This window comes from Acinonyx jubatus, chromosome A3, assembly GCF_027475565.1.
Source record: "Acinonyx jubatus isolate Ajub_Pintada_27869175 chromosome A3, VMU_Ajub_asm_v1.0, whole genome shotgun sequence".
Taxonomy (NCBI): Eukaryota; Metazoa; Chordata; class Mammalia; order Carnivora; family Felidae; genus Acinonyx; species Acinonyx jubatus.
In genome coordinates, this window is record NC_069388.1 from 71178370 (window position 1) to 71205117 (window position 26748).

The 26748-nt window shown below is 35.5% G+C and overlaps 1 protein-coding gene across 2 annotated transcripts in view; it reads right to left on the reverse strand.

Moving 5' to 3' along the window:
- The window catches only part of PSME4 (proteasome activator subunit 4), a 98351-nt gene that overhangs the window by 21530 nt on the left and 50073 nt on the right, over positions 1 to 26748 (reverse strand). For both annotated transcript variants that reach the window (XM_027072449.2, XM_053200596.1), the window contains 20 exons: positions 25647 to 25862; positions 24994 to 25151; positions 23950 to 24045; positions 16552 to 16607; positions 15472 to 15528; positions 15215 to 15270; positions 15023 to 15121; positions 13202 to 13264; positions 12959 to 13054; positions 11858 to 11989; positions 9607 to 9816; positions 8384 to 8520; positions 7630 to 7683; positions 6766 to 6895; positions 5782 to 5863; positions 4442 to 4595; positions 3832 to 3901; positions 2700 to 2825; positions 1997 to 2149; positions 168 to 272 (listed from right to left, as the gene is read on the reverse strand). In XM_027072449.2, the coding sequence (XP_026928250.1) occupies positions 168 to 272; positions 1997 to 2149; positions 2700 to 2825; positions 3832 to 3901; positions 4442 to 4595; positions 5782 to 5863; positions 6766 to 6895; positions 7630 to 7683; positions 8384 to 8520; positions 9607 to 9816; positions 11858 to 11989; positions 12959 to 13054; positions 13202 to 13264; positions 15023 to 15121; positions 15215 to 15270; positions 15472 to 15528; positions 16552 to 16607; positions 23950 to 24045; positions 24994 to 25151; positions 25647 to 25862 (2250 nt within the window). The remainder of the gene's footprint in view (positions 1 to 167; positions 273 to 1996; positions 2150 to 2699; positions 2826 to 3831; positions 3902 to 4441; positions 4596 to 5781; positions 5864 to 6765; positions 6896 to 7629; positions 7684 to 8383; positions 8521 to 9606; positions 9817 to 11857; positions 11990 to 12958; positions 13055 to 13201; positions 13265 to 15022; positions 15122 to 15214; positions 15271 to 15471; positions 15529 to 16551; positions 16608 to 23949; positions 24046 to 24993; positions 25152 to 25646; positions 25863 to 26748) is intronic.

Here is a 26748-nt window from a genome sequence, read left to right on the forward strand (position 1 = left end):
CAAGGTTTATGTGAAAGGCTAAACAGCCATCTTTAATTATGTTAGATGACAAAAACGTGAAGAAAAATTTCAAGACTCAGGAGATATAATGAGATTTCACAGGTTTTAAGAAAGGGCATGAAATAGTTTGAATAGATCAGTTAGACACAAAAAGAAGCAGCACTTACACAGGATGTTGCTATACAAGTTCCCCAGTCATTGTAAGTTTCTACTGTAATGTTGGACAGTGCTGTTCTAAGCAGAGGGCAAAGAAGCTCCCAAAGCTTCTCCACCTACTCAAAACGAAATACATGGAGAAAAGTTAATGACATACTCAGAACATTTCTTTTCAACCATCTTTCCCTACCTAGAAATACACACAGATACATGATCTGATACTTATTTAAATTATTTCTTAGAACACCCACATAATCCAGGAAAAGTAACTTCACCATGTTATCATCATAAATACCCATGTATAAAAGTGAACTATTCAGAAAAGAGGAGACACCTTTTATGGTTCCTTACAATATCTCATACTACTGAAAAGCTTCCTTTTAAAAATCTTGAGTAACATAGTACACTGGACTGAAACAAAACCTCTTTTTTCTAAGTTTTGTATACTTATCGAGGTCACTTGATTAAGTCCTAATATGAGAAGCAACGACTTTTTAATACAATTCAGTATTAGCCTGAAGTATAATCTTCAAGTTCCAAGTTTTAGATTACTATAAAAAGCCTTTTAAAAGTGCTCTTATACAGAGACTGCAAATACATGTGTATAGATGCTTCTCACAGGTTACTGAGAATACAAATCACCTTGAGATCTTGATAAAATGCAGATTCTGATTCATTAGATCAAGGTGAGACCTGAGATCCCACTTTTCTAACAAGCTCCAGAGTGATGCCCATGCTGCAGGTCCAGGGACTGCACTTTAGTCAAAAGGACCTACATAGGACAAATGGGGAGGGAGGGATTGGGATAAAATTTCCAGTGGTAGCATCAGGCGTTGAGGTGACGGTGGGAGGGCGGGGAAAGCTGTACCATGAACAACTAATAAAGAAAGGAGATGTGCTCTGGAAAAGAGGTAACTACAAAATGACAGAGACAGGATGACAAGGATATGTATGACATGTTTAAATAAAACTGTTTCATGATATGTGAACAAGAAAAAGGCAATATTACAAATTCCAAAAAGTATGCATAATTAAGTCTGCCAAAACCAGCAGCTGCATCTCTTCCTTGAGGAAATGGTGGCCTGCCTTGTATTTGCGCATTCTGGATATTTTCAATCTAGTCCATCTTGCTAAGAAACTAACCTTAGGGTAGGTGTGTAAAACTAAGTCTATCAATTAAAAAGAGGGATACTTAAAAAAAGGATGTCAGACTCAGACTGTAAGACTAAACGAGTGATGCAGATGAGCAAGAAGGCTAAGAGAAAGGATTTTTAAAAAAATGTTTATTTATTACTCTTGAGAGAGAGGAAGTATGTGTGTGCGAATGTGCACTCGCAAGCCGGGGAGAGGCAGAGAGAGAAGGAGAGGATCTGAAGCAGACTCCACGCTCTCAGTGCAGAGCCCAATGTGGGCCTGGATCCAACAACCCTGGGATCATGACCTGAGCTGAAATCATGTTGGACACTTAACTGACTGAGCTGCCCAGGAGCCCCTAAGAGAAAGGATTTAATGAGAAGCTAGAGAACGCCTCATGAGGGGAGAAGCCCATGCCCAGCACACATGAGGCAATGCAATAATGTAAGACCAGTATCAGGATCTTCCCATTTTTCAAGAGTAATTGAAATCTTTTTTTAGGGTTCTTCTCCTAGTGATGGCAAATAATTCAAATTCCAAAAGATAATGAATGTTGCCTTTACACCACTAGTTTGTGATCTACACTCAAAAGCAATATGGAATTTGAACACTTCATATTTTCAGTATTAATACTTACTGTGTTGGGAACTACTACATAAGTGGGTATTATAGCTTTAACAGGGAATGTGCTGCACAAATACATCACCTTTTCAAATGTCCAATGCTTAGAACCTCTGATTAAACCAGCTATAATTTCTGCAACACATCGCTGGGTGCTTTCATGTGAATCTGCAACCAAACGCTCTAAATGGGGCTTCAGAATTGGCAGAAACGCATCATCAAAATTTCTGAATATGCCCTATAAAAACAACAACAACAAAAAGTTCTTCAGTGTTCAAATGACTCCATTATAATGATAATATGCTTGTGTTTATTTACATTACTACTGTGGTTATAAAACCCCAAGTGTTCTTCTCTTTAGAAATGCTTTAACAATCGCTTCTCAGCCTTTTGGCTAAGATCAAGTGTAGAAATGCTTTACCAATGTCTATAAATTAAAATAAAAACTGTTACTTTACATATCACATTAAAATATAATGAATGAAATCAAAATTACTAACCTTTCTGACCTTAAAAGTATCACACACCTCAAAAAACTCAAATGAACATCAAATGCATATAGTCTTGTGGGTTTCTCCTTAGGCTGCTAATTACAAATATTAGAGATAAATATTAAAGGCTTTTCTTAAAAACTCCTAGACTAAGATCAATATGACTGGGGTAACTTCCAGAGCCATTTTAGATGAAGACGGCAGATGGCCAAACTCAACTGTGACTTTAAAACTTATGAACCAACAAACTGATAGTCACTAAGCTTTATGAAGAAGGATATTAAATAACACATTTACCTTAAAGAGGCAAAAACGGCGAGGATTAAACTTATCTTTTCCTTTTCTGTCTTCTAAAGATAGAAAAGTAATTAACTGTTCAACAAATTTAGGATCAGAAAAATGATCAAATATAATCTGTTCAGCCTATAAAGTTAAAAAAAAAACAAAACAACATTCAGGGTTTAAGATCTATTTAAAAACAGGATTCTGAAACATCAAAATTCAATTGTAAAGTTTTAATTATCAACAGTAGGCTGTTATTTTTGTTGTAGAGTTTTTACTTCTCATAGAGGCTTTCTACAACCAAAATAGTATCATCAGCTAGAAATGCTAAATCCGTAATAGTTTACTTTTCCTTCAGACCTTCAAGTTTGAATTCCATAATCAGGCTGCTTGTGAAATGAAGACAGAGCTATTGTGCCTTCTGGTGTATAATTTAGGAAAACCCCCCAAACTATAAACCAGACCCCAACAAATTATTTCCATTATTTATAAAACATCACAAGTTAAAAGGTAAACTTTGTTGAATTATAAAATAAAAGCTAGGGGCACCTGCCTGGCTCAGTCAGTAAAGCCTGGGACTCTTGATCTCAGGATCATGAGTTCAAACGTCACATTAAACACAGTGCTTACTTTAAAAAAAAAAAAAAAAAAAAAGCTACATCATTAACTTACTTGAGAAACACATTAACTTACAAGTCTTTAACCAACTTTCAAAATGGTGGAGAAATAAGCTTTATGAAAACAAAGGGGTTTCAACTTAAATCTGCAAACATCTAATTACTGAGTATCCAGCATTTATATGCAATAAAAAATTAAAAGCCAAACAAATAAACAAAAACCCACCTAAAAACCAGGCATTATCTTTGCCCTCAAGAAGCTTCTTACCACACAGAACTGATACAAGCAACATGCAGATAACTATATAAAGCAGTACCCAGGTAAAGTGGGGGTAGTAACATGAGAGTAACCTTAAATACAAAGACTTTTGCCAATAGGCCCTAACAGAATGGGGAGTACATGTTTACCAGTGTTTACCTAGTGATATCCTGAAATACACTGAACTCAGTTTGAAAACAAATCAGAAGCCCAAAGTAAGATTCATATGAACTGGGTAAGTGTTTACACACAGTGAAAATGGAATGCTCACCTCTGTCAAATCTTCCCTGCTTCTGCCCAGCTTAGGCTGCTCTTCCACACCAGCATAAACAACCATATTCCTACACAGTAAGAGTTGATTTTGTAATACATATAGAAAAAATAGTAGAGCTTCATAGAGAGCATTAGAAGGCACTTTTAATGAACTCTAAATCAGATGCTAAGTTTGGCGGTATAAGTACATCGCTAACAATCTTGGCCTTAAAAATCTATCTGGTCACTGTGTGACATTAAGTCCTTGGAGCCAACAATAAGAATAAGTATTTCTCTGGGCTGGTTCAGGCATATGTAATAGTGATTGGTAAGAATATAATTTAGAGCAGCTATTAACAACTCCTTAGATGCATAAGGGTGGGACTAAGAAGGCTAAGGGTTTCAGTGGAAAGATAAAGAAAAAGGCAGGACTGAGGCATACATAGCATTAGTAGGAGCAAAAGAAAAAGAAGAAGGAAGAAGAAAAAAGAAAGAGATTGTGTGTTTTTGGTGGCATGTACCTCTACCTGCTTTAAGTGCCTCTGAATCTCTCCAAACATCCAAAATGATAAAACAAATTATATCCTAGACAAGCTGTTTAACGATGTACATGGCAAGCTGCCACTTACTGCGGCCAGGTGTAGTATCCCCAGTGAGTTTTTTCCACAAAGCAGCTTGACTCCCATTCTTTTTTGGTTCTCGGTATACTTTTGCTATCATAATGCAACCAATGATTATCAGGCCTATCACCAGCAAGAATTTGGGTAGGTTTAGAATATCCACCTTGAGGAAGAGACAATTACATCTGATAAACTTAAAAATAAAATAAAATGAATAAAAATGCATGCAATAATGATTCTCAACTTTTAATCAATAGTACTAGTGTGACTCTGTCTTCATAACAAGATTATCAAACTTCGCTCAAGGCAAGACCACATACATAGGAGGCATTACTCATTAATGGGATAATTATGGGGGAGGTAGAGGATTAAGTATGATACATACTTCAGCCCTTTTACCAAAATTTAAAGGATTAATTTTGTTAAAACCTTTTAGATTTGAATTATTTTCATGCTTAAAGAGCTCAAAGAATCCCCATATATTCTTCACCCAGATGCCCCAAATTGTAACATTTTACCGTGTGTAGTTTGACATTCTTTCTATACATGCACATTTTTTGGAACCATTAAATATTCATTTACTATGGGACCTACAAACGTGTGTCAAATGAGGATAAAACAAGGTTAGTAGTAGGGAGTGTAATGGAAGTCTTTCCCACATTTAGTAAACACCACTTTACAGTGTTCCCCCAAAAAGATGGTGGTGCATAAATACACTCTCCTCCCAAAGATGGGGTGGGAGAGGACTAAAGACAGCTGTCCGAATGTCACAGAAGCTCTCAGGGATAGAAAAAAATATGGTAGCCAGAGGAGTAGAAATGACATCTTTCTTTCCAAAACCAAGTTAATTCATTATTTTTTCTGCGCACCATTCTCATTAGATTACTATTCAGAAAATCTGATAATATAGTAAGGAATAAAGAAAAAAATTAACCTTGCCTCTAATCCTACCACCCACAGAGAAACACTTAACATAGTGATACATTAATGATAATGGTATTTGGTAATTAATGTTATTTTAAGTCTGTGAAACACAGTTTGATAAATAACTAGTATATTGCTTGGTTGGTTAGAAAAATAAGTAGATAACATGTTTGTGGACAGTATGCAAAAGGTACATGTTATTATGAAGATATAGACTCCATCTATTTTTTTAAGATGTATTTATTTCTTTTTGTAGTAATCTTTACACCCAAGGTGGGGCTCGAACTCATAACCCCAAGATCAAGAGTCGCATGTTCTTCCTACTGAGGCAGCCAGGTGCCTGAGAATCCATCTATTTTATTTTTTAAAGGTTATTTATTTATTTTGAGAGAGAGAGCATATTAATTACATTTGGTAGTACTTACCCATTTCATAAGGATTGATGGTCAGCTTTTTGTGGGTTCTTTTGAGCTGCTTAAGAATACCAGCCACAGCTGAGATTGCCATCTAGAAAAGAAATAGGTAAGGTACATGTATCAACATTTTAAAATCTCTTGAATAGTTAGCTGCCTGTCTTGATCAAAGCAGAGGCTGGATTCTGCTTCTTTCAAAAGCAGGTAAATGCCTCATCTGTTGACATCTGGCAGCACAGCCATGTGAGTGCTAAATGTGAGTGGGAATGAGTCACTGAACGTTCTTACTTTCACCTGTGCTAGTCTGCCTAGGAAACTTCCATACTTTCTTTGTTAAACCAATATCTGCTCATACTTCAAATCTTAGCCTAGACATTTCTTCTTGAAGGTCTTTCTCTAATGCACCTGGCTGGGTCAGCCCCATTATATACTCCACCTCTAATACTTTGTGAATAAAACCAAAAAGTTGTATCCTCAGGTATCTCTCCCTTCCTGTAAGACTTCATACCTGTCATTAATTTTTCAAAATCAGTATTTCTCATGAATCTATAAATTTGTTCCCTACTATATCCCCAGTGTTGAAATGCACATTGCCTGAACATGTCCTCATATATTTGTTGGATAAAAAATTATCATCCCCGGGGCGCCTGTGTGGCTCAGTCGGTTGAATGTCCAACTTCGGCTCAGGTCATGATCTCACGGTTCAGGAGTTCGAGCCCTGCGTCAGGCTCTGTGCTGACAGCTCAGAGCCTGGAGCCTGCTTCTGATTCTGTGTCTCCCTCTCTCTCTGTCTCTCTCCCCCTCATGCTCTGTCTCTTTCTCTCAAAAATAAATAAACGTTAAAAAAAAATTTTTTTTTACATAATTATCATCCCTGAACCAACAATGATAAATTTCAAATCAATACACTTCAAGGCAAAGTGTCTTGGGAAGACTTTAAGAGCTTCAGGTGAGGTAAAAATTCTCAAACCCAAGACTACAGTTACAATAGAGTACCTTTCGGACTACAATCGCATCATGGTTGAGATTCTCAACAAAAAAACGTATGGCACGAAGAGGTAACACTCGGTCATCTCTCAAGAGTAGAGACAGAAGCCCAATGCCTATATGTTCAAATTTCCAAGGCCTAAAAAGAAGAGAGAAAAAAAAAATCACAAAACATATCACTCCTAAAACCATTTTTAAACTGTATTTGAAACCTTGCAATTTTAAGTATCCTAAGAATTAAAATAAGTATAGTGATGAACACCACTCCTATCACTAGCCCCAAAGTTCACCTGTTACTTTTCTTTCAATTCATGAATCAGACTGTAATTTTTTCTGACACAGTCATTCACTGCTTTCAGGGAAGAAACCTCCTACAGTATTTAAGGTAAAAGCTTTGAGAACTTTAAAAAAAAAAAAAAAAAAAAGAAGAAGAAATTTTGTAGGCACCTAGGTGGCTCAGTGCATCTGACCCCTGATTTTGGCTCAATCATGATCTCACTGGTTCATGAGTTCAAGCCCTGCATTGGGTTCTGTGCTGACAGCTCAGAGCCTGCTTGGGATTCTGTCTTCCTCTCTCTGCCCCTGCCCCCCTCACAAGCGCGTGCTCATTCTAAAATAAATAAACATTAAAAAAAAACCTGGCGGGTGCCTGGGTGGCTCAGTCGGTTAAGCGTCCAACTTCGGCTCAGGTCATGATCTCATGGTTTCGTGGGTTCGAACCCTGCATCGAGCTCTGTGCTGACAGCTCGGAGCCTGCAGCCTGCTTTAGATTCTGTGTCTCCCTCTCTGTCTGCTCCTTCCTGCCTTTGCGCACTCTGTCTCTCTCTCTCTCTCTCAAAATTAAACATTAAAAAAAAAAAATTTTGCACTTACAGATTTCTTTGCTCCACACCATCTAATAAAGTGTTTACCAAATTTTCATAGTTCCTTAAAAAAAATAAAAAAAAAAAATTCAGGTGATGTATTGTTTTAATACAGCACTAAGACGATCATCAAATAATGTAACATAAATTCAAATTCTAGCCAAATTCACCATTCTCTTACAGGCTATCACCAGACTATAAAAGGTGTGGTGAGACTCAAGCCAGAATGAAAGCAGATGGGTGAAGAGAGATGGTGGGAAAAGACCACGAACAGCAGAGAGAAAACAACGTGAAGCTCTAGGTACAACTGTTCCCAACAGATATTCAAAAGTAAACCTGTGAGTAGTAATCAATGTTAGAAGTGGTCTACCTATATGGCACTCTAGGTATACACAAGGTAGGCTATAATAGTTTATTCTTACGTAGGCATGTTAGAAAAAAATTAATATGCATAACCATAAGGCAAAGACAAAAATCAAGCTAGAAAGGCTCCCGCCTGAATGCTATCACTGAAGCACTGAACTGCTTCGGTTCCAGAAATCTAAAACCAGTCTTTTGAGATAATTTTAAGATGGTGTTTTCCACTTCTATAGCTAAAAGTAACACAGGGACCTTCACAATAATTATTTCCTAACAGTTTGTATTTTTTTAGAATCAATGGGTAAATTTCATGAGGTATTCATGGTGCATCTATATTTCAGAAATACTTAAAACCAGCTGTCTTTAATGCCATCTATCTGGATAAAATGGGCATTCATAATTACCTCAGGGCATCAGCATTCTTTTCTTGTTGGCGTTTAAGTCCTTCTTTAATTTCTTCTGAACTAAGCATTATCTGGTTGGAAGAGGGGTTTTTTGATTGTTGAAGTAATTCTGCTATTTCAACACAGGACTTCGGGATCTTACAAAAAAGAAAAGCGAGGGGGAAAAGTGAGGTACTGATACATGCTACAACATGGACAAATCTTGACAACGTTATGCTCAGAGAGAGAAGCCAGATACGAAAGGCCACCTATCGTATGATTCCATTTCCATATAAATGATCTCCAGGGACTCCTTATTAGTGATCTCCAGGGACTAGGAATGCTGGGGGAAGAGCAGTGACTGCTCCTGGGTACAGGGTTTCTTTCTGAGTGATGACAGTGTTCTGAAATGAGAGTAGTGATGGTTGCAGAGCCCTGAGAATATACTATTGTGAATATACAGTATGCTATTGTGTTAAGTTAAAACGGTATATTTTTTGTTATGTAAATTATGTATTAAAAAAAAAAAACAACCCAAAACTTTTTTTAAAGAAAGCATAAGCTGGGGAGCCTAGCTGGCTTAACCAGTAGAGCACACAACTCTTGATCTCAGTGTTTTGAGTTTGAGCCCACGCTGGGTGCAGAGATTACTTAAAAAAATAAAATCTTAAAAAAAAAAACCAAAAAACACATAATCTAATGACAGCTGCAAATAACAAGACTATGTTTTACAGAAAAGGAATATGTTTAGAGCAGTGGTTTTCAAACCAAAGGATGGATGTCAAACACAATTACTTTAGAGAAGAAGGCAATTCATCTGCACTCACACCACTTTTATCCATCCTCAGTTATGATGGGTGTATACATATGCACCTGCTATATCTCTCCATATGAGCACCACTGAAATTGATAGCCTTCCTCATGTGTCAAATCATCCAATTTTAATATTCATCACTATAAATGATGAACCCTCTGATCAAACTTATGTGACTTTGACTATTAAGAGTGACCTTCTAAAATATAATCAACTCTGAAAAAACGAGCCCACGCATATACAAAGAATAATGGTAAATGCAACAGTGTAATAACCTTTTGTTGCCTCTTGGAAGAAAAACCTCCTACCTATCTCCTGGCCAGGCTCCAAATTCACACTCCACCCTGCTACCTACCATAATGATTACTGAGTACAAAAAGGAAACAGAAAGCAAATGTTAATCTGAATTAAAAAAATGGTTTTTGCTTACTGAGAAGTCCAAGCCAATTGTTTCATATTGCCGATGAATCTTTTCTGCAAGATCATCAAATAGTCTCACTATTGATGGTTTTTCCAGGGACATCGCTTTGCTAAGCCCAGAAGAAACAATTGCTGGCCACGTCTGTACAATACAGTCCCAATCATGAAGGTTTGCCAAACATACACCACTGTGATTTCCAAGGAGACAATACAAGGCACCCTGCAGGAAAAAATAATTAATATGGGAAGTAAGAGCACCGTTTAGCTGTAGCCAATTCACCTATGAGTTGTTTTTAAACTTACTACTATTTAAGTGTCTGCTACTGGTTGGTAAAATAGGTTCACACACTTAACATGTTACTTTTAGAAACCTGAACTTAACCTTTAATTCGCATTCAGTAATATTTTCCCTAAATCATCTACTAGAGGATTAGCTCAAAGAATAGCTATTAGTAAGATAACACAGAAATGTAAAGCTGTTGTTTTTAAAGATAGAGCTTCCGTTCCAATTCTCTTCTACTACAATTATGTCACGGAGACCATAAAATATGCCACTCTTAGCATTTTAGGGCATGTCTGGAATAATTTCTAAAATCTGGTTGTGATGTATGTTAAGTATATAAAAACTAGGTTACTTTATTATACTGTGTACTTTTTACTCGTAGACGCTGAATTAATCAGAATGATTCTGATGACACGGGGTACCCTTTTCAAAGATACCCCATTTTCATGAAAAGAGCTACTATGTTATTTTCTGAACATTCATCCTAACTCCATTCTGATCTGGCTTATTACCTACCATGTGCTCTACTCCTCTTTACAGGTTCTCATAGGTCACTGGTAATTTGGTTTTACTGACCTAATAGACATTTTTCACTTTTGGTCTTACTTGATCTACCTGATTTTGTCCCTTTAAGCTGCTCCCAACATGGTGGACAATGTACCACTCTACGAGTTAGACATTCCACAGTACTCCTGAATGCTACATCTACATCAGAGGTCAGCAAACTTTTTCTCTAAAGGGTTAACAGTAAATAGTTGGCCATATGGTCTCTGTCACAACTATGCCATTGTAGTGTGAAAGCAGCCACAGACATGACATGACTGTGTTCCAATGCAACTTTACTTATCAAAGCAACCAACTGAGCCCAAGCTATGGTTTGTTGACTGGTATTATAAGCCAACATCAAGGAACACGTAAAGTTGTAATCTTAACTCCCTCCGGAAAGCAAATGATCTGCTGAGTCTCTCTTCTCTCAGGGAAAGATCTCCCCGTGGCTTCTGTAACCTCTCGCTTCTTAGCATCTTTCGGATCTTTCCCTCCTTGGTTACCTCTTCTTCTTGGGGTTCTAATGGAGTTTTCTCAATACTTGTTACCCTGGTCCTCTTCTCTTCTCACTCTCCTCCTTGGCTCTCTTACCCGTGCCCAAAGGTTTCACTGTCATCAACACATGCTGAAATGGTGTGTTGTGGAGAAATGAGGTCTGCCTGCCTATTTGATAATGACTCTTAGTTTACAGCAAATGCTTCAAATATAACTTGTTCAAACAAATTCATCATCTAGTCTTCCTGTTCTCTCTCTGATGACCCAATAACCAGCTGTACAATTTAGAACCTGTATAATTATGATACCTCCTTTCAGTTCACTACCTTCATATTCAACCACCAAGTCTTATCAATTCTCTCTCCTAAATCATGTTCAATCAACCTACTTCTTACAGTATAAGCAATCATTATATTTCATCTATACTCTATTGTACTCCTGTGGGATATACTGTTTTCCTTATCTTATGTCGTTCCCTTCCCCCTCTGCTCCAATCATACGAGCTTTGACTCAGTTACTCAAACTCACTATGTTTCTTCTGGTCTCAGGCCTTCCAACACGCTGGTCTCATTACCCTACACCTTTTGGTCTTTCACCTGCCTCTCCTACAGGCCAGCCAGGCTATTTACCACTGGTGCCCAACTCAAATAGCAGCCTGCATTTTCTCCATCATAACGACAATCATAACATAGGTAAGTCAACTATTAGGGAGAAAAAACAACTGTATGTTTAAAGGTGAAGGGTATGGATGTCTTCAATTTACTTTGACATAAAAAAAAAAGGATGGATATAGAGACAGATATGTGATAAGGCAAACACAGCAAAATGTTAAATACAGAATCTGAGTGGTGGATATATGGATGTTTACTGTATAATTCTTTCAACTTTCTGTATATCTGAAAATTTTCAGGATAAAGTAAAACAGAAAACCTTATACCTTGAATTGCTGTTGTGTGACATCTTGTCTATCGGGCCGTAAGAACTCCAAAACCAAGGGAATGATATCTCTACAACAGAAGTTATATGCGCCCAAGGCAGCAAAAAACGTTTGCTGAGCCTTATTTCTGACCTGAAGAAAGTACAGAGGATGTTTATTAAATGGTAGACAAACTACAAAATGTTTCTAAATGAATTATCAAAAATAACTTAAATATTGGTGTAGTAACAGAAAAATACATCCAAGCACATACCTTAGCAAAAACAAGTAAAGGACTATCTTTTTACTAAAAGGAATGCATATTACCACCAACCACATCCATGGTTTAGGTTACACAGGTTCAGATATTTTTGATAAAGGAGACTGAATAGAGCTGATATGTGCTTATTCCTTAACATAATCAGCGGACTAGTCAACTTTCTCTTCTGACTTACTTTTGATGAGAAGAGTTAAGATTTTCTCTCCTGTCTACACAGAGAAACATAAAGACTTTCTTGAACCCAAACAGAAGATTCAGTATAAGTTTATAACCCACAAACCAAATAGTAACAAATAATAACTATAGTAAAAGTGACACAATGTACATATTTCAAACTCTTTTAAACATTACTTGAGGTATAATCTTTGAGTTAGAGACTAGTTTCCTAATTTATATTATTTTATAAAGACAGAGTAATTAGCTGTTCATGAATTTTGGTTTTTCCAGTTGTCTCTGCTTAGAGATAATCTCTTGGTCCTATGCTACCTGAAAGGATGGACCCCATAATTCAGATGGCAGCAGGTTGCTGAAACCCAAGCATAACACCTAGGAGGAATTATACCACCTTCCCAGACTGGCCTTCATCATGTGATCTGATTAAGTGGGAGCAACATTACACAATCTACTAACTTTACATTTTTAAAGAAATTTGAGAAGCAATAACAAACCGTAAAAATCAACATTATTTTAAAAAGACTACTAAAATTAGCTTGAGAATATTTGCAATTTGAAAGGTGTTTTCTATGCCAATAAATTACTTAAACCTCCTTGGATTTGAAATGGGGATATTCAGATTGCCCTGTAATAAAATGGGAGGGGGAGGTCGAGTTGACTGGCTTTACCTGACTGTATGAACTTGTAGATAAACGAAGTAGATCTCTGATCATATCTTGATGTATCCTTTTATATTCACAACCCTCAACAGTCAGTGTTCGTAGCTATGAAAATTAAACAGTGTAAAATCAAACCCCAAAGTTTTTTACTAAAAAGTAAAAAGTTCATTTAACTACGAAGTAACACAAATAATGTCATTCATCTGGAAAACTGTCATTTAAAAAAGTCGTCATGATTTTAAAGAGATTTACCTCATGCTGCAACATTACTCTGTCAATCAACAGTGCTCTGATATGTTGTTTTTTCCCATGGAGCTAAAAAACAAAGTAGAAGACACTTCAACATTGTCTGGAAGTTCCACACCAGTGGCTTCCCCTGAATCCTTTATAGAAAAATTAGTGCAGTAAAGGTCCATGGTGGCTGGTGGGTAATAGAGGAATTTCATTTATTCTAAGTGATCAGGCTTATATTCAAAGATACTATTTCAGTTAATTTTATGGCTAATAGGAGAAATATTACCCCGCCCCCCGCCCCTTTTGAAGAAATATCCCCTTTAAATGGGTCATCCAACACTGTGTTTTTCTCTGGTAGTTTATTAACGGATCCATGCGTGGGAAAGGAACTAGGCTGGTCCTTATTCAGTCAAATACTGAAAAGTATAAAATCAGAATACTAAGAAAATTGCTTGACCCTGTTACATTTATACATAGCCTTTCCAGGTTAATTGTGTATGTTTACTACAGAAATTAGTATCCGTTATTTTTCTACGAATTATCTTTTATGTTCTCCCCTACCACCCTACCTTCCACCTGCTCACTAATGGCAAATGGCTGGAACTCAAAGATTGCTCCTCTTTCATACCTTCTTCTCACTAGTCATTAAGTCCCCACAATTTCTTCTTTTTCAAAACACCTTATTTGCATCCCAATGCCACTGACTTGATTCAGGTTGTGTTTTTCCATCTGGACTGTTTATAATAGTTTAACTGTCCTGCCTGCTTACAGTCTTAATTTCCTATTGCTTATTTTTCACAGTGATGACAGAGCTTTTCAAAGTTCATTGAATTCATTTTAATTTTGATTGATCAAAGACTGGTCTTTCCAATATTCAAATCAGATCTACCTGAGAAATTTTAATGACTCCCCCAATGCTGAATATAAAATTGAAGCACTTTCTTGGGATGAAACTATAAACGACCTTGTTACATCATGCCATTCTGTTCACTAGCCACTGTTCTCCAAAGCATGCCATGTTTGTTTGTTTCCCTGCCCTATTTTTTTTTTATTTTTTAATTTTTTTAACATTTATTTATTTTTGAGACAGAGAGAGACAGAGCATGACCGGGGGAGGGTCAGAGAGAGAGGGAGACACAGAATCCGAAACAGGCTCCAGGCTCTGAGCGGTCAGCACAGAGCCTGACGTGGGGCTTGAACTCACGGACGGGACCGTGAGATCATGACCTGAGCCGAAGTCGGACGCTCAACCGACTGAGCCACCCAGGCGCCCCTCCCTGCCCTATTTTACATGCCATTCCTTCCAATAATGTGCGTAGCGACCTTTGCCTAAGTAACACATTCCTACAACCTTTTTAGACTCAAATTCAATAAAAGTCTCCCACAGAAGAACACTGCTGTCAACGTCAAAGGGCTGGCTTAAGTATTCTTTCTTCCAAATTCTCGAAAAGCTTGTACTGAGGTCTGGAGTGCAAAAATAACATAAGACATATTTTTCTGAGATCTCCATAAAGTGAGATGCTTTAAATTCATGCCTGTGGACAATTCCTCCTATCTTTTATTCCCTCAAGTTGTTACACAGCAGCCTGCCAAGTTATCACACTCCAAATACCCAATAAGAGTTCAGAGACTCATGGAAATTCACAGAAGAGTTTATACCAGGAAAACATTTTTCTACAATCCTTCTGATTATACCACGATACAATATTTGAAAATCTACTATTTTTACGCATAGGGAAACTTCATCCGCATGTTGAGCAATCGCTAGATCAAGTGGCTACATCAATATTATACACATTTTAAAAAATTAATTCAGAGTTTGTAGGTGAAAATACTGACCCGATTTTCCATTGATTTCTTTACTAGGTTAAAGCTTTTCCAACGAGAGTCAAATTCATGCTTGTGAGATCCTTGGAACTGCAAAAGGTCTCCAATAACCTGTGTCAAAGAATTTTAAATTTTACATTTACAAGTGATCATGTCAAACCTAGTCACATTAATAATCATGCACCTACTAAAGGATAACTGTACCTTTATGATAAGAAACAAAGACTTGGTATCATCCTCTGAATTGTTCAGTATGTGGTCTATAATAAAAGAAGAAGGATTTTGTTTAAAATATTTGGAATTACTACAAGAATACTGATATATCAGTTAGGAATCTATTAGTTAAGAAAAAAATACTACCTTATATTCTCTTTAGAATTTAAATAAAGTAAAAGCACATATGCTACAAAATGCCTAAATATTTATTAGTAAAAATAAGTTAAAAGCATACATGTACTTACTGAGAAGTTTCCTTATGACCCTAGCAATTGCTTCTCGGTGGTTCTCTCTGGATAGATCTATTTTTTAGAAAATGAGACAAGGCATTTTAGACACACCAAATGCTCCCCAGAATGTTGAAGCTTCTATCAAGTTTATGTCAAGAATAAATAATGTATCAAGGAAAAAAACCAAATGGGTCTGCCTTTTATCACAGTTGGATTAGTGTCTAGGCATGATCCAGAGTAACTTTTAAAACCTTCACATTTACAAAGACCTGCTTATAAAACTTTATTGGGCAGTAAAGGAGGAGGGAGAAAAAAACCAATTTGCCAATATTTCAAAGGCTCTAGACACTAAGTAGTGATCATAAATGCGTAGGATTCTCTAATTGGTTAGGGGTAACCCAAATCAAGCAAACAAAAATCACACCTTAGCAATTAATTCCACTGTTAATCCAGCAATAAGGAAATGTGCTAAATTTCTATTAATGTTAGATTCAGAACATTAAATTAACATGTTTTACATACTTATATGAAATTTAATTCACTATGACAGGAAGACACAAAGATCATTAGAATAAAGGTTGTACTATTCCTACATTCACATCAAATATAAAGTATCAGTTCTAAATCAATTCTCAACATAAATGCACGACTAGATATGAAAAACTGCCTTTGCACACAGAAAGCATCCAAATATTGGGGAGCCTGGGTGGCTCAGTCAGTTAAGCATTCAACTCTTGACTTTGGCTCAGGTCATAATCTCATGGTTCACGGGACTGAGCCCTGTGTTGGGCTCTGTCCTGACAGCACAGAACCTGGTTGGGATTCTTTCTCCCTCTCCCTCTGGCCCTTCCCCACTCCCTCTCACAAATAAATAAGAAAGCATCCAAACGTTTATCTTTTATTGACTTTTCTTGTATAAATAAATTTCCAGTTTCTCTAGGAAAAGCAAAGACAGTTATTATAGTTAACTAATATTCATTTTATATGGAAAAGAGACTAGGAAAATCCTAACTACAAATTATTCCATGTTAATTATTATAGAGTAACTGACCAAAATTCTCCCCATAAAATTTATTCAGATCAGAATTTACATACCGTATTCAAGTCCAGTATACAACTTTGTCTCTTCCAAGGACACCATACTTGGTACCCTGTATAAAAACAAGAGTGCTTGCATTTATTAATAATACCAATCAGAAGGATGAAAGGGAAAAGTGTCATTGCTAGAATGTTTAAATCAAAACAAAGATGATGCTTTTTTAATAAACACATTTCTCATCTTCAATACTTCAACTCTTTACTCTATCCTTCTGAAGATTAATGCTATCTGTTTCAGTAAGGACAATATTAATTCATCTTAAAGAAAATGTTAATTAAATTAATGACTTTATGGGGGAAAATTCACCACCCAAATAAACATAACAACATTTAATATTCAAGTGTAAAAGCTTAAATCTGATGATAAACATTTATACATTTATCCAAAGAAAAGTAGGCTTTATAATGGTATAATAAAGGTTAAAACTAGACACCAAAAACTCAAGTTTTACTAAAGAATATACAGCTGACAAGCTTCTTTAAATAATCATTACCCTTCCCCTTAAAACTACCCACACTGATCTCTCCTAACACCTGCAGTAAAATGCCACTACTTCTTTTGAAAAACGATCAGATATAAAAACACTGTGTTTCCTAAATAAAGACCTGCCACAAAGAATTATGTTACCAGAACCAGACCTAGCTACTTAAACTCATCAAACAATTAAAAGCCACTGTTAAGGTATGTGAGAACAGATTTTACTAGGGAATATAAATCTTTATATCTGAAATCTAAATTTTCTTCAATGAAAAATATTTTCAACATTTTATTTCAAAATACGTATCAATTCAATGACTTTTTATAAACAAAAAGATAATACTTTCTAAGAGGAAGAGCATAGGCACAAATGCCAAGGGAACATGGGGTAAGCATATCCAATACAAAGCTAATTAGTAATAAACAGAAATCTTATAGTGATTACTCCTCATTCATGAACTACACATCACTTGTCATGAAGAAAAAACTAATCTTAAATCAACATACTCCTGTCTATATTGTATTTTTTTAAACTTGAATTAAGCAAGTTATCTCTATCTTAATATTTGGTAGTTATGAATTCTGGGATTTGTCTAAGTGGGCAATAATATTAAGATTAATAAACTGCTAATTATTTTACTATGTTCCTCACTAGCAATACTGTTTGTGTTTCAAATCAAGCCTAATAAATCACGATTATATACTTTTTAAATTTGTCTTTTGTTTTTTTTAACGTTTATTTTTGAGAGAGGGGGAGAGAGTGCGCACTAGCGCAAGTGGGGAAGCAGAGGGAGAGAATTTTCAGCAGGCTCCACACTGTCAGCGCAGAGAGCAGTGTGGGGCTTGTACTCACGAACCATGAAATCGTGACCTGAACCAATATCAGGAGTCAGACGCTCAACTGAGTGAGCCACCCAGGCACCCCAGAATGGTTATATCTTATAACATAAAATACGAATTTGCTTTTCAGAGACTCAAGTTCAAATTCAGATTCATAAAATTTGTGTTTTCATCCTATAAAGCTTCAACCTTTGGCAACATCTTGCAAACTGGAACATTCTGTAAAATTGTGTATGATTAAATAATATATATGTATCCAAAATCCAGTCAGTTAAAACTAAAATCAGATTCCTTTACAATGAAGGAGTCCAACATCTCTACTGAAATTAGATTTCACCACCAAAGAGAAAAAGACTGTGCTCAGGCAACAAGCATAAAACATAAGACCATCCCCCATCCCCCCATCCTTCCTTTCCTGTTACAGCACAGGAAATGTTTGCCATAAGCAATCACATGAGAGCTGATGTCTCCTCACTGCTGCTATATAAACATCAGTAGCTTTGTAAAGTAAGAATGCTCTTGTACCTTACCTGTCTGTACCTAATACCAAATAATATTGAACCAAGCATGCATTTTAACTAGTCATAAAATTCTTCTCACAAAGAACATAAAAAAGCAATAACCCTAACTATCAAACAAACAAACAAACAAACAAACAAACAAAAAAAAAGACTATCAGTTGGGAATTTGCAATGTTTTGCTTGTATGCATTTCTGACTCTAGTAACGGCAGTATAATCACATTCAAAAACAAGTCTCATGTAAGAGCCCTGATGCTAACCTTTAAAATTCCTGTGTCATTCTGAACTGTTACCCTACTAGAAAATCTGAAGAAATATTATCACTGATTACAAGTGTTTTAAAATATCTCAACCTGTACGGAATTTTGAAATATTAAGAAGTACATTTAAATAAAATCAGCTTAGGCTTTTACTTTTGAAACCTGAATTAAAACACATCTTTCCTATCTTAAGTGTACAAAAGGCATCTGGTCAGACATGTATTTCAGCTTTATTTGTTCTGATCCATCACAAATTCCTTTTACCTTTCTTTACCTAAGATTCTGTTTTAATAGATCTCTTCTTCTCTAACAAATTAATTAAACTCTGATTGGATTGACAGGTTTTACACTAAATGTTTCTCAGAAGTGTAAATACATATTTATACAAAATATTTCCTCTGGTCTTTAGAAGAATAATTACCTAAAAGAAATCTCTATCCACTACCCAAGTAATGCTGTGATTGTATCTTTTTGTGGCCACACTAAGTATATATGTACTGCCCTGTACTTTGACACTGAAAACTGCTCTTGCCATTTTTAGTTACTTACACAATCTTAGAGGAGGAGCATATTTAAAGTGACAATAGCACTTACAGATGTGCGTTCTGATTTAAAGCTATAGTAGCAATATGTATAATTTAAATCAAATACCATCACTACCCCAACCCACATGAAATTCATTCTTTTCTTCTTGGTGCATTTTACAAACAATCATAATTTGACTTCAAGAACCAAATAAAAGTCTGACAAAAATTCCAACACAACATATTATAAATAATACCATTTACACAACAATAATAAAGTTAAATCAGCTTCAAAGCACTAGACAGCACAAGGTCACCACCTCATTTATAAGAAAATGCGTTCAATATTTGTGCCACTAAAAAAGAAAAAAAAAAAAAACCTAGAAATTTTCAACAGCCATGTTATTTGTACCACTAGATGGCAATCTTCTCCAGATCGGATTAGAGTAGAACTATGAAAACAATCACTGGTGGGAGAGAGGGTGGTGAAAAAGGAAGAAATGACTAATAAAAGAAAAACAAAATATACAATGCTTATCAGATATGCAAACGAAGGCTAGGTGAACTGTCATGAAACAAGTACAAACAATTTTTTTCTGTAGGTGAAAGAACAGCCTACTCTTCCCAACAATCCCCCCCATCATGAAAGCAAACATAAAAAGTATAAAAACCAAGCCACTAATACACAAAGATTTTTTTTCCCTTTCAAGGTTACAAGTGTTTCACAAGAAACAATTGGCCCATTTCTGTGTTCTGTTGTCCATTTCAGTCCTAGGCATCAGTAATAGCTATGAACACAAATGAAAAGCTGGCTCTTACTCTACCATGGGAATTAAAGGTTGCTAGGTTTAAAATTAACTCTGAGCAAAAGAGCTATTTCCACGTCTGACACACAAGCTTTTAAAAATCAATGAAAACAGTCAGAAGGTGAAATAAGGAGAAAACAGGGTTACTCACCGTGGAGTAGTAACTGTTTCCTTTCCTGTGTGCAGCTCCCCCAGCAGAGCTGGGTAGTTTCCTGGAGGTGCCAAGAGAGGTTAGCTAGCCCTGCCCCTCATCGCAGAACAACACATCCTTTCACATATTAATGAAAATGGTCTCAACTTAAATATGAAGTTTTCTTTGACTGAGAAGTTAGTAAAAGCTGAGATCCTAAGAATGGTTTAACTAAGAATGACTTAACAGATCTATCAGAGGAAAGGGGGCACAAAGTAAAGAAGAAATATCTCAGATGAAAAATGGTGACTCCTCTACCTTGAGTAACCCTGTTTTTATAGATGTTAGTTTTTTGCATCCTGTGATAGCTGGTTAGACCTAAAAGATTATAAAGAGTGGACTGCAAAAGGAGAAATTAATGACGATTTGAGGATTAAAGGCAAATGTCCAACATTCCTGTGTGACCCTGCAAAGATATAATCCAACTTCCACATCTATAAAGGTAGAACTAGGAGTATAAACTATACCACACATATTTCTATTAAGTCATTAACTAAAGGTTCCAACAGCAAAATAGAGAGGTTCCATTTGAAGATTAATTCAGCAACCTTGGTACCTAACAAAACTGCCCAAAATTCAAATTGCTCTAAAGAAATTTACCCTTCATTACTCTCAAGGGAGCTTTTACCCATCCTTTGAAACAGTAAAATTTATAATAAATACAAGATATTTAGTAACCCTACACTGCCAAAGGCCAAAAAGTACGATGAAGATACCATTAGGTATATCATTTACTTTATACCTAGGACAATCAAGTCACCTAAGATTTTATGTTTTGTCAGTCTCTAATACAATGCACAGAAAACTGGTTTTCACATCTAGCAGCCATTTACCTGAACAATGGGATTCTAAGACTATGCCATGTGTTCTATCAGGAACTAAGATCAGGAAAACTCAGAACTGAACCAAGTTCCCAGTTTCTCATTATTGCAATTTTCTAGAAGACAAATACTACTAGTCCACGTGCAAACCTAATTTAATAATGAAAGATCTGATGAAAAAAATTAAGTAGCCGGACCGTTTTACCTAACTGAGTTTTATATAAGAAAAATGTAAGATTAATTTTAAAGAAAGAATTGGGTTGGTAGGTGCTTCCAAAAACTGGTCTGGTATTTCAGAAAATACACCATGTCCCACAATACCACAGCCAAAGTGTTTGTTATTAACAAGAGTGATTTCCTCAGGCATCTTAGGCATCTAACTAATTCATCACAATTATACCTTTCCTTTTCTCCCCTACCTGGTATTTGACTCTGTTTCTTATAGAGACTTGCTGCTATAATCTCCAAGAATTATGCTACAGATATTCTTCCTTCACACTAGGCAATGTGGTTTATTATCACAAAACAATGGCATCATCAACTGAAATTATTTGACTAGTTTTTTCTTTTTCTTTAAGTTTTATTTATTTAAGTAATTTCTACACCCAACATGGGGCTCACACTTATGACCCTGAGATCAAGAGTCAGCATGTTCCTCTGACTGAGCTAGCCAGGCACTCTGATTAGTTTTTTCAAATCAATTTACATTTAAGAAATCTTAACAATTACAGACCTATATTAGAATAAGAATTTTTTAAATTTATAAAGCTAACTTTATGATACTTCAGTGACAACTAATTTGCTATGTGCAAAAAAAGTTGGAATGTTAAAGAAAATAAATGTAAAAAGTCCTATGCTGTCAAAATAAATTAAAATTTCAGATGAAGGAGACACCAGATAGAAATTGGTTTTAAAGGGAAGGATTCTGTTAAGAATTATTTAAAAGCCTTTATAAGACTTTATAAACCCCCTCTTCTGGCAATTCAAAGGCCAAAGGCTGCTCATTAATCTTTGATTCTACTTTGTATAATCATTATCCCTGCCTACATGTATGTAACTATTACATATATATATAAAGGGCCCTAAAAATGTATATCACTCAATGATTAAAACAAATTAAGTTTCGTTCTGTATTTTATTTCATTAAGTATTATTAAATATACCAGAAAACATTTCGTATTTATACTAAATATAAATTTTTTATTACTTCATTATCTTTTAGGGTATTAAAATTTCACTCTGAAAGTGAAAATTCTGAAACACAAAACTTTCCAGTTTAATTATCTTTCCTTCTCAATTTTTCTGGGAAAAACCTATAAAGATGCTCAAGATCCATTTTAAGGCTTATCATGTCTAATAATATAGGCAAACAGTCTACTTATTTCTATTCCATGGCATTCATAAAATGTTAACAACATGGTATTCTTCTCTTTATTGAAAATGCATTTCATTATATACAAACCTAATTGGTTTTATCATAACCAAAATATGGAACTTCTGTCCTGATGTGCACTTAGTTCAAAGGATAAAGACCTTCCTCCGATTCCCTATCACAGTGCACATGGCACATGTGCATACTGATATGAACTGCACAGAAACCTGTCAGTCTCCTGACTGGACCCTTCAGCAGTGCATCCTCAGGATAACTCAATACTAAAAATCTGCTAATCATATATACAGAAGATACATGCTTTTGCTCTTAGATAAATTATTGGATTAAACTACCATATTTCTCAAAGTCAACATGTTATAGAAGAACTCAATTTACTGATGTAATAAATCTGTTATATATGAAGTAGGTTTTTAGCATGCCATAAGAGTTAAATTCTTACTATATTACATACTGCTAAGATCATCAGGAAAATCAAAACCATTTCCATAGGTCTCTCATTTTTAAATACTGTTTAAAATCAATCTCTCTTAACAAAAATGAATTTTGGTAAAACTGCCCTTAGATCAAAATATAATACTGATGAAAACCAAAAGTGCTTTAAAAGAACTCAGCAAATTCCTAGACAAATTTAAAACACATTTCCTTACCTGAGATGACCCTACTTCTCCCTCTTAAATCTAATTAGCAATCTAAAGTTCAATGCCTAGGAACAGTTTTTAAAGGAAATTAAATGGGAATCATGAGAAAGCAGGACTCCAAGCAATGATTATACAAAATATGTGAAACACAAGCAAGCCATGTTTTAAAACCACTCCTTGAAGTGTTTAAGAATTTTGTTGCAAATCAACAAATTCCTCCCTTTGTGTTTTTTGAGGGGCAGGGGTTACTTACTTGTTTTTATGGGATTTTCATGAACTTGCTCAGCAAGGAGATGTTGATGTTGAGAGAAAATGATCTAAGGCAGTATAATGAAACTAGATCTGAAACTAGCATCTATCTACTTAATAACTGAGCTAGAGTTAGATATTGCTGATTTCATTTAAACTCAATTTTTCAACTTAAATGGTTGCACTAACAATGGACTAAATAAAGACATTCATTCACAGTAGTTATAGTCTGAAAAGCACTTAAAATCAGAAAAGCAACTTAGTAGAATTTAAAAGCTCAAAATAACATTCAACAAATTTTTATAAAGACACTCAGATTTTTCCAGTAAAATCCTTAATGAACAGTGATTGCTGACCAAAAAAAGGAATTTTTTTTTTTTTAAAGAGCATTTTATCTTAACTCAGAAACTACAGGATGAACTTAGTATCAATATTTTTAAACCGATTAACAATGAAAATTATCCTACACTGGTATCACATGAAAAACTGAATAAAGCCTTAAAGTTTATAGACCTAAATTCTGCCTCAGGTATTTTTGGCCTAACAATGACAAAACGGTTCAAGTGATACAGAAACAACAACAATAACAAAACCAGTGACTTGTTATTTGACTAAGACTTAAAATCATGCCAAATGGCAAAACAGCAAAATATGTAAAGTGGTTATTTTTACTTACAAGTTAGTAACTGGCTCTCCTTTCAGTGGAGGTAGGAGGTTTCCTGACCCAATTAAACAGTTGTGCACTATAGTCAGACTCTGTAGAATATCATCTCTGGAAAAGACAAAAGGTATCCTCATACTTTAGAAGACTCCAAATCCCCTTCTAACAAGAGGCCTTCTAGAGTCTAGGGTGGAGTACAAGAACCTTAAGTGGGGATATACAATATTAAGGTAAAAAAATGTCTTAAGGCCCACTTAATAATACAAGATAATGAAATAAGTATTTACTAGTAATACAGACCTGCTTACAATTAAACAAGCTCTAAATAATCACAAGTAACAACAAGTGATTACCCTTTGTGAATCAATTCTGAATGCAATCACCTATTCACCCAAAGATCACTACCACTAACAAAAAGGGAAAACAGTGTTACAGAAGATCTCCCAACATAGTTCATCTTTCAAAAATGGACTAGCTAAACATTTACTCCAAAAAGCAGTTCAGTCATCAATTGTACTTCTTTCCTTCTCCATTCCTACTGAATTTGCTTATCAAAATTTCCTGGTATTTGACACATAGTAACTTTCTTAATATTATTTTAGGAACTTTCAAAGATTTAAACTATAAAAGTCTAATGATCTTAAATAATTGTTCCTTGTTAAAGCCTCTTGGAAAAGAAAAACATCTCAGATATTTCACTAAGTAATGTTAATGTCAATAATATGAATTACAGAAAAAAAAACTAAAAAAGCATCTAATCTGAATCTAGAAAAATAGGCATTTCCATACACTTCCCAAAAAATGCTCAAGCTAAACTCCTAAGTAGAAGTCACAAAAAGCAAACTAGAAAAAAAAACCAAGTTTTTCTATTTAAAAGGCTTAAAAATCATGAAGGAATTTGTTATACTGCTCTATATTAAATAGTTCTCTAATTGCATTTATGGCAGATATAAACACACACTGAAAATAAATCATTCGGGTACACTACAGAGAAAGGAAAAGCACAAAGATTTTAGTCTGCAACTATGTAACAGTTCCGGGTTATGAAAGAAAACTAACCTAGACATTTCAAGTTCGCCATCACCACAGTGCTGGAGTTTGATGAGCTCAGGCTGAAGAAAAGAGTCCAACAGATAGAATGCAAAAGCCACTTCCTCTGAAGAAGGAACATGCCACTGGATGCCCAGATTCCACAAGTCCCCTGGTTTACCCCAGTCCTAGAAAAAAATAGCATTTGTTCAGCAAGTTGAGAAGTTGAAAAAAGAACATACACATGTAACATAAAAGGTCTTCCAGAAAATGTGGAAGTAATCCAAACCTAAGGTAGCAAAAAATGCACAAAAAAGGGCATGAAAACATCTTACCCCCCTTCATTATCACTCCAGAAAAAGGTCTCCCTGAAGAGCCACTCAACTCTAAGAGCAATATTGAGTTTCTGTGAGTCTACTGAGTTCCTCAATAAAATTATATGGAATCTAGAGGTTAAAAATAGCATACCAACTCACTTCATATACAAACAAAAAAGAAGAAAACTAGGCTGTTCCAGGGCTATGTTGCACTTTCCAAGTTTAAAAATTCCAATAATAAACTTAATAATCTACTTTAAAGATAAAGAAGTGATACCTTTATACACAAGAAAAACTCTCACACTTTGAATCCTTAGAAAAATAGCCCAATATGTACTTGAAATCTTGATTACTGACAACACCTGCCTTTATAGGAAAGTATTCAGAAGGAGGCTTGTCGAAGCCACCTGGCACACTGCAGTACTCTGTAGGGTAGATGAGTGTCGTAGAGCGAAGAAGGTGGTGTAGAAGGTTACAAGACAGAGTGTAACCCTGCTTACAGGTCAGGTGCAGGGTTCTTTGGAGAATCTTTACAAGCTGCTCCCTATAAAGAAGCAATTTCTTCCCATCCACTCGAGTAATCTAAAAGAGGAAGAAAATAGTTCAAGACATTTTGGTGAAAAGATTAAGAATCAATAATTAATGCAATGGACAATGTTTAGCTACTAAAGTAGCCTAAAATAGTAACAGTGTCTCTTCAAATGACTTTAATTCATTTTAGGACTGTCATTTTAAGTATATTCTAACAATTCTTTTTTTTTTTTTTTTTTTTTTTTTTTTGGTCTAGAGAAGTAAAGTTTATTTATTTTTGAGACAGAGAAAGACAGAGCACGAGGGCGGGAGGGTCAGAGAGAGAGGGAGACACAGAATCTGAAGCAGGCTCTAGGCTCTGAGCTGTCAGCACAGAGCCCGACGCGGGGCTCGAACTCACAGACCCTGAGATCATGACCTGAGCCGAAGTCAGAAGCTCAACTGACTAAGCCACCCAGGCACCCCAGAAGTAAAGTTTATTACATGAAAAACACATAAGGGTGAAAATTGGCAAAACACCTATATTATTCCCCTATGGAAACATATATGTATGTTATTTTAAACATTAACGTATGCTACTTTACAAAAAGATCAGAAAAATAGGAAAAGGGAAAATCATATGGGACCAGTAAAATGCAAATATCAAAATAGCAGCTAACAATGCTTTTTTAAGATCAAAACACATTCTCTGAATTCAGGCTCTCATGTACCATAGTACCATCCTTTCCCAAACAGTTTATTTCTTCGGTTCCTCAAATAATTAAAAATAGAACTACCCTACAACCCAGCAATTGCATTTATCCATGGGATACAGGTGCGCTGTTTCAAAGGGGAACATATACACCCCAATGCAGCGCTATCGACAATATCCAAAGGATGGAAAGAGCCCAAATGTCCATCGATGGATGAATGGACAAAGAAGATGTGGGGGGGTGTA